At 39.5% G+C, this 18121-nt stretch overlaps 1 protein-coding gene across 1 annotated transcript in view; it reads right to left on the bottom strand.

Moving 5' to 3' along the window:
- Positions 1–18121, bottom strand: part of LOC109931996 (voltage-dependent calcium channel subunit alpha-2/delta-1) — a 612802-nt gene that overhangs the window by 10073 nt on the left and 584608 nt on the right. Inside the window, exons 33-35 of the mRNA XM_048609958.1 lie at positions 17067–17196; positions 15488–15600; positions 13244–13326 (exon numbers count right to left, since the gene is read on the bottom strand). Of these exons, the coding sequence (XP_048465915.1) occupies positions 13244–13326; positions 15488–15600; positions 17067–17196 (326 nt within the window). The remainder of the gene's footprint in view (positions 1–13243; positions 13327–15487; positions 15601–17066; positions 17197–18121) is intronic.

Below are 18121 nucleotides of genomic sequence, written 5' to 3'. Positions count from 1 at the left end.
TAATTTTAACTTCCTTTGAACTGATATTCAGAAGTTTACACATTACTCTAGACCCATGCTTTAATTCACAATTTTAGATACTTTGTATATCTGTTTTGCAAAGTATATTATACCTGACCTGAAGAAGAGTCTAAATGGATTCGAAACATTAACTCTTTTTCACTTCACAGAACCAGATAGACCTGCTGAGCCTCTCCAGGACTTTCTGCTTTTCTTTCAGGTTTCCAGCATCCACAGTATTTTGCTTTTTATTTTATATGCCTTCGCTCCTTGATGGCATCTTGCACTCTAGCTTTTGACCCTGATTTCATGATAAAAATGTTCTTTTACCGATAACATGAAGAGCGTTAGAAATTTGCAATTAAAAAAGTGGGAATACAAAGAAAACTAGCATGTTAGAACAAAGCACATGTTTTGAATTTTTTTTCTCCTCTACCAAAGCTACTCAGTTGCTGGGACTGATCATATCTAGCGTTTACAGCAAAACTGTAGTCTTAAAATAACATCAGTCTGCTTACAGCTGTTTTTTGCACAGGCATCGCTGGATGTGACATTTTGGATAAAGTTCTGATTGGTGACATCTCTGGAGTGCAAGTTAAACAGGAACATACCTGAAACTTGTTAAATTAGGGAGTCTAGGTGGAAAGAAGCCAGGTTGTTACACACTGCTCTGATGAAGAGTCACCCGATTTGAAACATTGACTCTGCTTTCTCTCCACAGATGCCACCAGACCTGCTGAATTTTGCTAGCAATTTCTGTTTTTATTTCAGATCTTCAGCATCCGCAGTTCATTGGTTTATTCCATGTTACAAATGGCTGGTTGAAAGCAGGGAGGGAGGAAATTTCCCAAATCTGATGACTTCTAGAAGTTCCTGCTGTCTGTGAGGAATTCTGGAGAATGGCATAGATGCTGACAAAACTAAAAGCGTTGTCGGGGAGAAGGAAGTGCAAAAGTGGCATCAAGGATCAGCACAGCCAGTACACAGTCAAAACAACCTACAAGACAGTGAGGAAAGAACCAAAATTCAACAAGAGAAGCTACACTTCAGATGGAACTGAGGAACTGTAACTGCCCAGAGCTACTTACTGCAGTAAGATAATGAGACAAAATCTGGCGGTACCTGCCTTACTGCTATCTGTAAAGCTAAGTATGATTCTACATTTGAAACAAACAAAAACAGAAATTGCTGCTGAAATTCAGCAGGACTGACCGAGAGAATACAGAGTTAATGTTTTGAGTCTAGTGATCGTTCTTTAGAACTCAGAGGCATTCTGAAGAAAGGTCACTGGACTTCAGTCTTGCAGAAAGTGAGACTAAAGGACAGCAGGGCTTGTTCAACAAGAGCTGATGAAGAAAGTGAACAAGCAGAACAACATCAACAAAAATTACTTACAACCAACTTATTACAGTGTGCATACCTTGCCTTGAAGAAAGTTTGCCACCAAAGACTCCATGTGCTGTGTATTTGCAATATTAAGACTATCAAACTGTTAGTGTGTTATGTGTCTGCAAGCTTACATACACACATATCAGCTGCTTTGTTGTAATGTCTGTTTTATAACTTATAATGCGTTTTACTGTTTTAAGTAAGTAAACCTATGGAGTTAATCAATTCCTGATGAGCAATTGATTATTACACCCTTAACCATTTAACCATGATGTGATGTATAGAGGTGCAAAACACAGGGTGATGGCCTAGTTGTACTATCGCTAGACTATGAATTCAGAAACTCAGCTAATGTTCTAGGGACCCAGATTCGAATATCACTACTGCAAGTGGTGGAATTTCAGTTCAATAAAAAATGTCTGGAATTAAGAATCTAATTAATGATGATTATGAAATCACTGTCGGATGTTGGAAAAACCCATCTGGGATCACTAATGTCCTTCAGGGAATGAAATCTGACATCCTCACTTGGTCTGGCCTACATGTTATTCCAGACCCACAGCAATGTGGTTGACTCTCAATTGCCCTCTGAAAGTGGCCAAGAAACAGCTTGTTTGTATCAACCAATACAAGGTCTCAACAAAGAAATGAAACCGGACGGATCACCTGGCATGGGCGTGGGTACCAGAAAAGATAACATCAGAAACAGCCCTGTCAACCCTGAAAGGGCCTCCTTACTAACATCACAGAACTGGTGTGAAAACTGGGAGAGCTGTCTCACAGACTGGTCATGCAACAGCATGACATAATCATACTCACAGAATCATACTTGACAGACAATGTCACAGACACCACCACTACTATCCCTGAATACGTCCGATCCCACCAGCAGGACAGACCCAGAAAGGGTGGCAGCTCTGTGGTGCATAGTTGGGCAAGAGTTGATCTGGGAGTCCTTAACATTGACAGTGGACCCCACGAAGTCTGATGGCTTTAGCTTAAACATGAGCAAGGAAATGTCCTGCTGATTACCACATACTATCCTCGCTGGGCTGATGAATTGCTGCTACTCCATGTTGAGCAACACTGGGAAGAAGAACTGAGGGTGGTAAGGGTGCAAAGTGTATTCCGAGTAGCGGATTTTAATATCTACCACCAAGAGTGGCTCGGCAGCAGTACTACTGATCGAGCTGGTCGGGTCCTACAGGACATAGCTGCAAGGCTGGGTCTGCAGCAGGTGGGAAGGGAACCAATGAGAGGGAAAAACATACTTCAGTTCATCCTCATCAATCTGCCAGGTGCAGATGCATCTGTCTGTGACAGTATTGGTAACAGTGACCACATACAGTGCCTGTGGAGATGAAGTCCCATCTTCACACTGAGAATAACCTCCACCGTGTTGCGTGGCACTACCACTATACAAAATGGGACAGACGTCGAACAGATCTAGAAACTCAAGACTGAGCATCCATGAGGCTCTGTGAGTCATCAACAGCAGCAGAATTGTACTCCAGCACAATCTGCAAACTCATGGCCCAGCATATCTCCCATTCAACCATTACCATCAAGCCAGGGGATTGACCCTGGTGCAGACAGTGCAGTAGGACATGCCAGGAGCAGCACCAGGCATAGCCAAAAATGAGGAGTCAACCTGGTGAAGCTACCAAACAGGACGATTTGCACGCCAAACAGTGTAAGCAGCAAGTGATAGACAGAGGTAAGCAATCCCACAGCCAGCGGGTCAAATCTAAGCTCTGCAGTTCTGCCACATCCAGTCAGGAATGGTGATGGACAATTAAAAAAACTCACTGAAGGAGGAGGTTCCACAAATTTCCCTGTCCTCAATGATGGAAGAACACAGCACATCAGTGCAAAAGAAAAGGCTGAAGCATTTGCAGCACCAACCAGGAGAAACCAAGCCCATTTATTTGGCACCACATCCACAAGCATCCACTCCCTCCACCATCGACGCTCAGTAGCAGCAGTGTGTACTATCTACAAGATGGACTGCAGAAATTTGTCAAAGATCCTCAGACAACACCTGCCAAACTCACGACCACTTCTGTGTAGAAGGACAACAGCAGCAGATGTATGGGATAACCACCACCTCCAAGTTCTCTTCCAAGTCACTCACCATCCTGACTTGGAAATACATCACTGTTCCTTCACTGTCACTGGATCAAAATTCTGGAATTCCATCTCTAAGGGCACTGTAGGTCAACCAACAGCATATGGACTGCAATGCTTCAAGAAGGCAGCGCACCACGACCTTTTCAAGGGGATCTAGGGACGGACAATAAAGGCCCAGCCAGTGATGCTCACATCCCATCAATGAATAAAAAAAATTGCACTGATGAGGCCTACCACTTGAACAGTCAGTAAGCAAGTTAATCTCCAGGTGAAATATAAGCCCGACAGTCTTAAATCATGCTAAAGTGCATGACACAACCCCAGATGTCTTTCTTTGTCATAGTGTCAGAGTGTTGAAAGCACCGCTTGCTGGTAAGTGGAGCTCCCTGCAAAAGAGGCCAATTTAACTCACCTGAGAAAGATGTGCTCAGGGTGTGAATCAATAGCAAGGAAGGAAAGGACAAAGACATGTCATTAGAATCTCACAAATTTCCCTACTTTCAAATGGGACACAGCAAACAACATAATAGAGTTTTAAATGTTTAAATAGCATTCAAAGATATGGTTTCTAGATTCAGGAATGTCAAATGCAGAAACTCAAGCTATGAAGATTTGCATTATATTGCAATTGGGAATAGCGGTCTATAGAAATTTAACAGCCAAAGAGCTAATAAATATGGACGGCGTTAAAAGAACAAATCAGAGCCAGATTAATATTTATTGAATAGAATTCATGCCATTTAGACAGAAGCTTACAGAATCCATAGACGATTTTAATAGCGGATTCAGAGAAAAGGTGGCTCAGTGGTTAGTACTGCTGCCTCACAGAACTAGGGACCTGGATTTGATTCCAGCCTTGCATGACTATCTGTGTGGAGTCTGCACGTTCTCCGTCTGTTTGCATGGGTTTCCTCCCACAGTACAACTTTACTGGGCCGAATGGTCTGTTTCCACACTCCGAGGGTCTATGTGCAGGTTAGGTGGATTGGCTACGCTAAATTGCCCATAGTGTCCAGGAATGTGCACGCTAGGTGGATTAGCCACGGGCAATGCAGGGTTACAGGGATAGAGTAGCGGGGTGCATCTGGGTAAGATGCTCTTCAGAGGGTTGGTGTGGACTCGATAGGCTGAATGGCCTGCTTCTGCAGTGTAGGGATTGTATGATGATGTGATTTATTAGCAGGGGGTTTACAAACAGAATTGATGAGTTGATGATTGCATCTATTCCCATTGAAGCTTTCTAGAAACGTTTACTTGACAAACTGCAATCTGATAGCATCAAACAGCCACTGATGGATGAACAGGGATATAAAGCAATACTTACATGTTAACAATGCTGACATTTCTTAGTACAAAATTGATGGTTAATACATTCATTGGAGCATACAAGTTTAGAAAGACGTGTGGAAAGTGTGCCCAGTTTTCGATCAATGCTGCAAGGCATATGGAAGAAAAATCCATAGGCAGTGGCAGTGCTCTTAGGAAACACAAATGCAATTATAAGAAGCTAGACACTAATCCACACAGATCACGAACAAGTATCTTTTAGCCACAATGAAGACCATCTGGTATCCAAAGGCATATCCATGAAGTGATTACTTAGAATCCCTACAAGGTGGAAACAGGCCATTCGGCCCAACAAGTCCACACTGACTCTCCAAAGATCACCCCATCCAGACTCATCCCTCCTGCCCTATCCCTGTAACCCTATATTTTGCCTGGCTAACCCACCTAACCTGCGTATCCCTGGACTCTATGGACAATTTAGCATGACCAATCTACCTAACCTGCATATCTTTGGACTGTGGGAGGAAAGTGGAGTACCCGGAGGAAACCCACGCAGACACGGGGAGAACATACAAACTCCACACAGACAGTCGCCCGAGGCTGGAATTGAACCCAGGTCCCTGACACTGTGAGGTAGCGGTGCTAACCACTGAACCACCTGTGATTGATACAGCAGAATCTGACGACATATGCAATGAAACAGAGGAATACTGAAGACTTGGTTCACATCGTCAGTATCCTGGAAAACATCGAAGTCCCCACGCCATCTGAAGTGTTTTCGAAAATTCAAATTATTTGTCTTCAGACACCTGGTGACTACTTGTTATGGGCTAAGATTGACATAGAGGGAAGTGTCAATATGCAACAGAAGATCTTCTAAGATATACGAAGCCATGATGATCCTTACAAATTTAAAGCTTTCAGGATACCATGGTTCACAAATTCCAAATGCAAAATGGAGAACGTAGATCTGCAAGTGGAACCAATATGCGTGAATGTCACAGATATTCTAAACTGTAGATGCTGCTGGACCAGCAACCGCAGGTATACTAGCATAAGATGACCTCACACTAGTTACAGTCCACGGAATCAGTCATACATCAAAGGCACAACAGAAACTGCAACAGACTATTCAAGAAATAACTGTAGAATTGAATGTGAAAGATGAATGGAAGATTTCAATTCCGTCTAAATTTGGAGCTAAAATCTAAGTGATTTCTGTGATGGGAAAAGTTAAAGCTTAAGCAAAAAAAGCTGAACATTGTGGCTCATGAGAGATCCAAAACTGAGAATATTATCCCCCTGAGATGATAAAGAATTTAAGGGATACCTCTGCTCAATTCACAAAGATAAACAAAGCACTGAAAGATAAGGAAGTAGAATGAAGTTTGAGCCATCAATCCAATGAAAAGACATCTTTCACAGGAAGATCTGGCATAACTTGCATGTTAAAGAGGTCAGACTCAGCAGGAGTAGCTACAATAACATCAGGCTAAGCTCAAAGCAGAGCTGAAGAAAATGACAGACCTGCAAAAACAGGTGGACATGCATAATACACCACAAACTGTACATCATTATGAATATTCTAAAGAATGTCAATAAATTGAAGGAGGAAGTTTTGGGTATCCTAGATTGCATTAAGGCAGACAAGTCCACTGGGCCAGCTGGGATCCATCCCAGGTTACTGCGAGAGGCAAGGGTAGAAATAGCTGGGGCATTGGCAGATATCTTTACATCCTCTTTGACCACTGGTGACATTCCAGAGAATTGGAGATTAGCCAATGTTGTTCCTTTGATTAGGAAAGGGATCAGGGATAATCCAGGAAATTATAGGCCAGTAGTGTGGTCTGTGGTGTGGAAGCTCTTGAAGATTAAACTGAGGAACAAGATATATGTACATTTGGAAGAAAATGGAGTCGTTCGTGACAGGCAGCAAGGTTTTGTATGGGGAAGGTCATGTCTCACCAACCTGATTGAATTTTTTGAAGAGATGACAAAGATAATTTTTGAGGGAAGGGCTGTGGATGTAGTTTATACGGACTTTAGTGAGGCTTTTAAAGTCCTACATTGCAGATTGGTACAAAAATTAAAATCACATGGGATTCAGGGAGCCTGGCTAGATGGGTCCAAAACTGGCTTCGTCATAGAAGACAGAGGGTAGCGGTGGAAGGGTATTTTTCAGAATGGAGACAGGTAACTAGTGGTGCTCCACAGGGATCAGTCATAGGTCCTCTGTTGTTCGTTGTTTATATGTATGATCTAGAGGATAATATGGGTGGTCTGATTAGTAGGTTTGCAGATGACACAAAGATTGGTGGAGTTGCTGATAATACTGATGATTGTGAAAGGATACAACAGGATAAAGATAGATTGGCGACGTAGGCACAGAAATGGCAAATGGAGTTTAATCCAGACAAATACGAGGTGATGCATTTTGGAGGATCAAATTTAGGTGTGAATTATACTGTAAATAGCAGAACCTTTAGGAACATTACCATACAGATAGATCTGGGCATACAGGTCCACAGCTAAAAGTGGCAACACAGGTGGCCAAGGTGATTAAGAAGGCATATGGCATGCTTGCCTTCATCATCCGGGACATGGAGTGCAAGAGTTGGCAAACCATGCTGCAGTTATATAAAACCCATGTTACGCCGCTTTTGGAGTATTGTGTACAGTTTTGGTCACCACATTACCATAAGGATGTGGGAGCTTTGGAGAGAATGCAGAGAAGGTTCACCGGGATGCTGCCCGCTCTCGAGGGAATTAGCTATGAGGAAAGGTTAAAAAGATCAGGATTTTGTTTCCACTGGAAAGACAGCGGCTAAAAGGTGATCTGATAGAGGTCTACAAAATTATGAGAGGTGTAGATAGGATGGATAGTCAGAGGCTTTCTACCAGAATCGCAGTTTCAATTACAAGGGGGCACAGGTTTAAGGTGAGAGGGGGCAAGTTTAACAGAGATGTGTGAGGGAAGTTTTTCATGCATACAGTAGTAGGAGCCTAGAATGCACTGCCAGAAGAGGTGGTGGAAGGAGGCATGTTGGCAACGTTTAAGAGGCACCTGGATGGTTACATGAAAAGGGAGGGAATAGAGGGATACGGACTGAATAAGGGCAGAAATTTTTTTTTAGTTTAGCCAAGGCACAATGATTGGCACAGGCTTCAAGGGCTGAAGGGCCTGGTCCTGTGCTGTACTTCTCTTTTGCTCTCTTATTCAATTCATAAGACAGGTCTTTCAGGAATAAATGCGAGCAATGATGCTCTACTGAGAGAACATACGCAGAACTAAATAATTACTGAAAGGTGTACAGACCTTCAAGAAAACAAATAGAAAAAGAAATGTTGGAGAAGCTGGGAAGATATTCAAAAATGTGATGAAGAAGAAAAACTACAAGACTAACAGTAGGCTAAAACCTTATAGATTTAGAAGAATTCTGGGTAATAAAACTCAAAGCTTCAAAATGAGCCAATGGTTCGTAAGGAACAAAACAATAAAAGACAAGACAATTTGAAACAGCTTAATGAACAGAATCAGTGAATGGTTAGTTTGGACAAAACCTCGCTGTAGTGCATCAGGGTATGCACAATTGGAACAGCAACAGCAGTCTAAGAAAGAAAAATTTGACAATACCTTCAGACAAATTCATCATCATGAGGTTTGGATGTTTCAGCAAATTAGTTTCAATTTTCAGAGACTTATAAACTCACCTGGTATTATAAGTCGTTAAACTTTCTTTGGAAAACGAGGGATATGTTGTATGTGTACCTTGCCTCCATGTGCTGTGCACATATAATACTGCGACTCTGCCTGTTTGTTAGTCTATAGGTTTGCAAGCTGCACCCACAGAAATCAGTTGACTTGCTGTTTGTTTCATGTGTTTACTGTTTTAAATAAACTAATCCACAAAGTTAATCAATCCCTGAGAAGCAGTTGATTCTTAGATCTTTATCATGAACGTGACTCTTATGACCTCAATTCTTCATAACCAACCCATCTTCATCTTCAAATAAACAGTCAAACACCTGGATCAGGCCATCAATTCACCAATTTGTAAAGTTTCACAAATACAGAACAATTAAAAACTGACTGATATCAGGCTCTGTTCACTTAAAAATTAGATTTTGTGGCTCGAATCACTGAAAAAGGGTCAGTGGAGGGAAACCAGTCAGTCAGTAAACTAATGGAATTAGACTGACCATGAGATTTACTCTCTACCTAATTTTACTGTCCACGCACGTCTATCCAAGACATTGATAGTCAGTTGTTTTACAAAAAGCCAGAAGTATTTTGTATGGCGGATTGCCCTGTATGTAATGAGTCCTTTAAGACCAAAAGTTTCATTAATAAGTGAGCAGATTGCATGTCAGCCAGGTTTGAATGCTTGACCATGAAATGTAGCATGGGGCTTTAGGTTACCCTTAATCCAGCAACAGTATGACAAATCAAATAAATTTTAGTCCTGGGGCACCTGGTATAAGATGTTAAAAGGCACAGATGTGGAAATCACATGAGACACTCAGACTCAAAGCTAACTCTGTGCAAACAATACAGGGTGGCAGGTCAACAAGCAGGACAGATGGTTGAGCTACATAGCTAGAAACGGTGGAATATAAATCATTGGTAATTGTGATCAAACTCTATAATGCATTGGTCAGACTACTGTGTGAATTCTGCTTTGAGCTCTGGTTACCAAGAAGCAAGGGTGACATTCAGGTAATGAGTAAATTTAGAAATGATATCAGAAAGCTCTTCACTCAAGAACAGTTGAAAACTACTGTCTGAGGAATGAGTGAGACCACGCCTACAGTACTTTAAAGAATTTTGGTCCTCTGATTTAAGAAAGACTATACTCAAGGTCAAAGCAGTTCAAAGAAGATTCATTCTGCTAATTATTGGGATGCTGTCTTATGAGAGAAAGACTGGGCATGTTGAGCCCATAAACATTGGTGTTTAGAAGAATGAGAGATGATCTTATTGAAACATAGAAGATTCTGAGGGGACCCAAAGGGGTAGACACTGAGAGGTTGTTCCCACTTACGGGAGTACTCAATCATGGGAGGCATTGTTTTAAAAGACGGGCTCTCCTCTTTAGAACTCGGAAAGAGGTATTTCTTTCCTCAAAGGGTCACTGGTGTTGTGACTTCTCTTTGCCAGACAGCCATGGAGGCTGGTTCATTGAATACATTGAAGCCCAAGTTCAATAAATGTTTTGAGCAACTAGGAAGTTAACAGATGAGGAACAAAAGCCACAACCAGATCAGCCATGATCTCATCACATGGTGGGGCAGGTTAAAGGGGTCAATAGGATTACTCCTGCTCCTAATTCTCATGATCTTATTAAGAAGGACAACAGCAAATAGAATAATGAAGTGGAAAACCTTTGAATCATTTTAGAGATAATTCGACACACTAGTCTGCATCGATGATTGAGGATGAGCTAAATAATATTCCTCATTTTTGGAATGGGAACTGTAGTTCTGTCAGAGCAGTAGTTATTTAAGATTGTATTTCACTTCACAGTTAAAGAAAATGTGATAAAGTGCTGCCTAATCTTAACGAAAAAATAATTATATTTGTTCTAACAATCCCCCATAGTTTAAAACAGAGTGCTGCACAAAATAAAGATAATTATAACAAAAATCAAATAACTTGAAAAACAAAAGTATAAACCCTTGGAATTCAAATCAACACCACAGATTCCTTCTTCTAACTTAAGAAGTTATCTTAATTCTAAATTAAGATCTTGTTAATAACAGTACCTGTTATGGTTTTATCTAGATAACTAAGGGGTTGAAGTTCCAACACACCCTTGGAATATCCCAGCAGCAAATAACATAAAATTGCACAATATGCACAGAATTCAAACCACCAAATAATGTGTGTGGGCAAATTGGATACTTTCTGGATTTTGCTTTTCCATGTTCAGAAAAAAACAAAGAGAAGAATACAACCATGATATAATGAAGTGCTTTTTTAAAAGAAGTCCAGTTGGTAAAAATACTTTTTAAATCATTTGACGAGTTTGGTTTATCAATATTGGTCCAGGATAGAGCTATAGGTTCTGTAGGTATTTGGACCAGTAGAACTGTGCAGAACACAGAGGCCCACTTTTCAAACATTTCCATCCACCAACAGGGAACTACATACATATTAACATCTATATAATATTAAACTTATAGTCTAAAACAAAAGCATATATAGTATTTTATCTTTATCAAATGTCAGAAGATATCTTTTGAAAGTTTCATCAACATTTTACATTGGCTCAATCTATTTTGCATTAAAAGAAATGTGATTTTAGTGGCACACAGGGTTTATTTTTCAGTCAAGATCTTATTTTAATCTCCCTTTACTCACAATTAATTTATCTTTCCTCATATCCCATATTCATGGCTTTTTCTTGTCAAGTTGACAAACTGTTAAACATTTTTTGTCTATGAAAATATATTCAAATGCATTAAGTAACATATACATAATGTATAAACTCTCGCTCAAGTTCTAGAAAGAACTCAAAATGAACAGATCTAGAAAAACATCTAGTTCGAAAGGAAGAACAAATTTAGTTTGCTTTGCAATTATCAAACCACAATAAGTTCGCTCTGGACCACAATCATTTGTATGGGTGTTAGTTTCAAGTTAATATCACACCTAAGAAGGAAACTAAAGAACAAAACCAGTGAAAGTAACTGACCCTCCGCACCACATCAAAACTTGCAGTAAAATGAAGAGACGAGCTGACGCCACGGCAGAGGCACGACTCGTTGTGCATATAGGCTCATCCTATTAACAACGGGCAAAGTAGCAAGAAGAAAAAAGGAAGGGGACACAAAAAAAAGAGACAAACAAGATGAGTTCATGCATTTTGCTGGCTGCTGGCAGAATTAATGTGAGCGTCCACCTAGAGCAGAAAGTCACAGTGTAAATCACAGAACAGAAAATACCCCACTATTAACAAACTAAAAACACACACAATAACACATCAATCAGCAAAGACGTCAAGCTAGTGAGCACGTGCTACTGTACTTTCACGCAAAGGACTTTTGGGGAGATCACATGACATTTCTGGCATCATGGGGAATCAGGAATATCAGGTCTTTTAGCTGTGGCTATGATATGTATAACCATCTTAAATACATAATAATGGAAGATTTTCCTGTGACTGCTTCCCCAAATAGTTATGATGGAAATGAATGCAGGCAGTATAAGGCTAAATTGGATAAATGGGTTAAATTCTTTATGAAACATAACTAATTTAAGATATGTAGCAATTATATGATGATTTAGCACATATTGGAAAGTTGCTATTATCTTAAAATAGCATCTCAATCAAGCAGTTCTTAACAAGTCTTAAGTGATAAATGAAAGCCACTATACAAATGTGGTCTAATATATGAAAATCATTTCAAAATAACTCTTCTACAACTTAGAAAAATCACAACTTGGAAATGAATTACCTAAAGTCTTTGCATTTGTCATTCCTCATGTGACCACTAGAATGAAAAGAAAGCTGTTTATGAAGGAGATTTCAGGAAGATCTGATGAAATTTTCATGAATATGAGTTATCAAAGCTGATCAAGGCAAACTGGTCATTTTAGTTAAGAACTGAATGATAGAAGCCATGAGGATTATTGGAGAATAGAGATCGGTTGTTTTCACTGGCCTCAGTGAGGGATAAGAAGGTAAAGATAATCACAAATACAATTTAAAGGAAAGTCAGAAACACGAGTCTTTACACTAAGAATGGATAAGATTTAGCATTTGTTAAACTAAGCCATGAAAGCTTAGTGGAACACAGTCAGCTAATTATTTTAAAAGGGTGTTTAATAACTGCTTGAATAAGGGAAATATTAAGGGTGTTAGAGATAGTAAGTAAAGATATTTGAAATGGATGGTTCATATGAAGAATGAACATGCAGACTTTCTTTGCTGTAATACTATAATACTACACAAGAGAAGCTGAGAATCTGCTTATTATCCAATAGCCTCCTGGTTACATAACTACTGATTTTTGTCAGCTCTAACTTAATGCATGAAATTTGAAACAAGAAAAGAGTTAAATCCATCTAGTATCTAAAACTATCGTTGAACATCATTCCAATATTGAATAGCTTGATACGATTACAAACAGTTGTACATGTGAAGTTAAATTCCAAGCACTAGGGACAAATTCCAGTCACATCTACCAGATTGCACACGTGAAAGTAGAGTATTCAAAGAAAGGATATTGAAAGCTGCAGTTAATTTTATGTTAACATTCCAAAAGAGTTATGACATGTTATCAAAATAAAGAAACTATGGCCCAGAGCAGTATCACATCTGTACAAAGGTGCTAAAGGTACCTTTTTTTGTGACACTACACATTAGAAATACATATTCCAATATACTTCTTTGCAGCTTGCTTTTCTTCCTGAATCCAAACCTTGCATACTTACACGCTCATCAGAATCAAAGCATACATCAGGACCTTTTCTGTGCCTGGGGTTCTGAGCCAAAAGACAGGGATCAGGTCCATCAGCTGCAAGGTTTACTTAAGGAAAAAGGCACGACAAAAGAAAACAGAATGCATTTCATAAGCGTTCACTCTCAACACTTCACTACATTATCCTGCAACTATATACCACTTTATCAACTGGGAATAAATTCAGCTGGTAATTTTGCATACTCTTTCACATTTAACTTCAATCAGTGAAGATTTATACAGTCTAGAGTTAAACAGAAATAGGTCAAGGCAGTTGGGATGCCTGTAATTCCCACAGAGATTTTCTGGTTAGTCCTGTCAAGATGAATGCATTCAGGAATGATTAAATATAACATATGACTTTTACGTAGCCTGGGGCTGCTCCCAGTCTCCTGCCATATCACCAACCATCAACTGTGTGCAACATATTGTAATTGAAGTTCAGGAGATTGGGAATAAAATTTGATTTATTGGAATGTGTCAAGAATGGAGAACATGGTCAACAGGCCAGGTTTAAGGATTTTACAGAAGCATATTACCAAAAACAGAATCTAATTTGGAATCAGTAACAGCAATAAAGCAGCTACCTGGGAAATTAAAACCTTAGGAGACAAAAACAGAGCTGTCCAGGAGAATGAAAGGGTCAAACTAATTTGAGAGGATTTGTTTAAGCCACAGTGGCTATTCCGTCAAAATAAAACAAACCTTCAGATGTTACCTAGGATTTTACCGTGTGTGAAGGAGTTAGCTGCTTGAAACAAAGAACCTTTTTGCCCATCCCTGGTTGCCCAGAGGGCAGTTGAGAGTTGACACCATTGCTGTGGGTCTGGAGTCAGATGTGGGCCAGTCCAGGGAAGAACGGCAGATTTCCTCCCCTAAAGGACATTACTAAACCAGATGGACTTATCCCAACTACCAACAGCGGTCACCATTAAAAGCTTAATTCCAGATTTTTAGTGAATGCATATTCCACCATCAGCCCACTGTGGGGTTCAAATCTGGGATTAATCTCTGCCAGTCTCGGGATAATAACAATAGGCCATCATCTTCATGCCATTTTGGGGCTAAAGTTATGTAAATGGCCATTGCAGCACTTCACACTTAACACCTCCCCTCAAAATCTTCATGCATGACCTCAGTGTGGACTCCCAGTTGAGCCTCAGTTCCACATTTTGGTACAGTGCCACACTCCACCTAACAATATGCTAGGTCACTCTGAGATGTTTGGAAATGTGGGACCTTCTGCTGAAGAGAGCTACACCATCTTGTGCTTTAAGCCAATACTGCTTCCTGCACACTGAGATACCAGTCTGGAATATCTGAGTCCATAGGTGTGTCCACATACCCTGTTGCTGAGGCCTGCTTATTCCTTCTCTTCAACTCCTTTATTTACATCTGTATATAATAGGTTCTCTATTCCAGCACTCAAAATGTAGTGTCAAAGATCTTCCTCTTCCATTACCCACTCTAGATGGATCTCTTGTCTCTTACTGATGTCAGAGTCATGTGATTAATTACATTATTGTGATTTCCATGAATCTAATTAAACCACAGGAATCTCTGTCCCATCTTATATCACTCGCTCTGTTTGAGGTGAGTGGGGCCTCTGAACAAGACGGATGACTTTCCATGCAATCATGTAGCCTAGTTATCCAGGTCCTGGTTTAAATTGTAACCCATCAAAGCTATTGTGAGACTGCACCATAAGGGCTGCAGATTTTAGGCCTCCACTTCTGAAAACACACTAAAATTTTTGATTAGTTTCTACTTATTCCCTGGTTAAATACACCAATTGTCTTCGTAAAGATAGCCTATTAAAGGGCTTCCACTGACCACTCTGAGCCTGTCTCTCATGGCAGTGGCACAAAGTATCAGTCTATGCTTGTTGGGCGATTAATGTTGATGTCTAGTTAACTGATGGAATCTCTATTTAAGGTGTCCTGCACCATGCTAATTATCCTTTCAGAGTATGTTTCAACCTGCTACATCCCAATATCACATCAAAAATACCAAGAAACATTTCAATCGTTAGTGACTAACAATATTTCTTTCATTCGTGCGCCAATGCTTGCCATCCAAGATCCAGTTCTGACTTGACTCCCCATCAATGGTCAGAGATAGCTTACCATTCTAACCACATTATTGCCCAATTTGTAACTACCATTCCTAATGAAATTGCTGTGTTTGATGATGTACAACATTGACAAGTAAAGGATACATTTTTGTTCTGCTTGCATTAGAGGCTTTGAGTCACATGACTGACATGTGGGCTTACTCTCCACCAGTATAAACACCAGGTTTGTCTTGGAGAGCTTCTCCGCATGGTAAAGCCTAAAACAAAATTACATTCAAATTAATATTGATCAGCGTGAACACAAAAGGAAAAAGTTTTGATCAACACCTTAATGAAAAAAGCAAGAGGTACAAAGGTACAGCATTTGCAGATTAAATAATCAAAAATTTTAATTAAATTATTAAATTAAAACTTTAGTTTAATTAATTTAATGCAGCTACTTCAGTAACTTTTGGAAAGGTTTGACTTTTTTTTAGTAGATTTGTAAGGTGAAATTGATCTTCATCAGTAACATGACATGGACTCAGCAGCTTGTTTAAGGTCAAATGCAATTCCTTTCCATTGGCTTCAAGGGGTGATGTAAAACAGCTAATGGGTGGTTCACTACAAGATCACTTTATGCTAATAGCAGTGAGGCACCATCTTTCATGAAAAATGTCCTGAAAACTTCCTCCCTATATTATTAAACATTGCAACACATCAAAACCACTTCTGTTGAATTGACTTTCCTCCTTAGTGTATCACGATGGTAAAAAATGAATATGTACCTTCCAGTCAACAAATACAATACTAAAATTCCATTTGCCAGACACCACTGTCATGGGAGCAACTTCAGTCAGGATATGATAGCGATGACACAAACTATGTGTCAAATGATATGCAGAAACCAATGTTTAACTGAGAACCCACAACCGCCATTTTTATTGATTATGGTCCTTTTCAAGAAGTTATCTAATGTGAGAAATGTATTCTTTTACATTGTGACCTACTCCTCTATTTTCCTATTCATGGCACAGACTCAGCATTCAGGAATTCACTTCAAAAAAAGTTCCTCATCCTCTTGCCACACCTTCAAAAACTTGCTCACCAATTCTGTTTTTCTGCATGTCTAAGCCATTTCTCATCCTTCCTGTTCAATGCCAAATAATTACTTACAAAGCTCCTTTGTGTGTTTTATTATGTGACAACTGTAATGCAAGTTGCTACTTATTTAGCTTCCTTTATTTCTACTCATCATTTTTTGATCCCAAAGAGAATTGTGCCTTACGATGATGTGCACTTTGCAACAACAGTAAGATTTTGCTTTATATTAACAACTTTAGCAAATAAAAATCTTCAAAGCATTTTATAGAGGTGGAATCAGACAAAACAGACAGTAAGAAAAAATAGATAACTTTAGGAAAGGTGAACATGAGGGAACTTGGTTGATTGCAAATTGATTGCTGCGCTTCACACTTTACAATCGTGACTACACTTCAAAAGTACTGCATCATCCATTAAGGCCAAGATGTGCATAGATTGTGAAATTTTGTCTGTGAGTACAAGTTCTATCTTTAGTGAAATATTTCTGTCAGGTGATACTTTTCATGATACTTATTGGAAGTGCAAGCTGCAAGCTAGTTGAAATGCATTAGTATCTTCAAACAGCAAACAGTCTGAAAAGCACTGATCCAGATCTCAACACAGCGATCTCAATAGTGCTAGAATTTTGCTGCAGTCCTACCTCGAGCAGTTACCACAATCCACAAGCCCGTAGAAGGATGATTCATTATCATAAAAGTAATACTGCGTCTGTTCAGTGATACAACTGGATTTTGATAACGGTTCAGAAAAATCTTCAGCATCTGCATCTACTGGAAATCGAAAATGAAATACAAATGAATGTTGAGCTGAAACATTATCCCTTACAAAATAGTCTGTTTTGTTTGCTGATGTTATACTATTAATGTATTTTCAGATAAAGATCATCGCACTTGTAAAATAAATCTTTAGTAGTACATTCACCCTGTAAGTCCATCAATGTGAAGATATGTGAGAGTGTTAATGTCTGAGATGAAAAGAATTGAGATCCTTGATAAGGTTCAGAAAAGAGCCACTAGACTGACATTTCGTTTAAAGGTCAGAGTTACCAGGAAAGCCTAGGCAAGGCCACAGCTTTTTGCTCTGGAAAAGTATAAGCTTTAATAAAATACGATTGGGATCTTTACAATAATGAAAAGTTGAGACTCAGTCTAAGTGGATCAGCTCCTGGAGTTTATCATAATTAGGAGCAAAGGAAAATGTGTAGTAGTTGACATTACAAGATCATAGATCAAAGTTGAATGCTAGGAAGTACAATCAATTTATGAGATATTGACTGTAAGCATAAAATGCTGGCATATATTGTGACCATAGGCCTATGACAAAGATTGAAAAGGGAGATGGCTGTGCCCTTGATAGTGGCATCTATATCCACCTTTGAGAAAGGCAGCTAAGTTTTTGAAGGCTGTGTTATCCTGCTCCTTTAGACTGTTGAAACTTGATTGCTACCTTTGGGTGCCAGAGAGAAATTTCCAAAATTGTTCTAAATTTTCCTCAGATTCAGGAAGTAGCTTGGCTGCATAGGGATGGGATAAGATTATGGAGATTTAAGTTCAGTTCTGAGGAACTGAAACGTTAACTCTGTTTTTTCCTTCACAGATGCTGCCAGACCCGCTGAGCTTTTCCAGCCACTTTGTTTTTGTTCCTGTTGTTATGGAGATTTGACCATATCAAGATGGGGAAAATTCACTGGATTAA

This window comes from Rhincodon typus, chromosome 22, assembly GCF_021869965.1.
Source record: "Rhincodon typus isolate 14 chromosome 22, sRhiTyp1.1, whole genome shotgun sequence".
Classification (NCBI taxonomy): Eukaryota; Metazoa; Chordata; class Chondrichthyes; order Orectolobiformes; family Rhincodontidae; genus Rhincodon; species Rhincodon typus.
The sequence above is the reverse complement of the archived record's forward strand: the minus strand, read 5'-3'. Positions and strand labels throughout refer to the sequence as shown.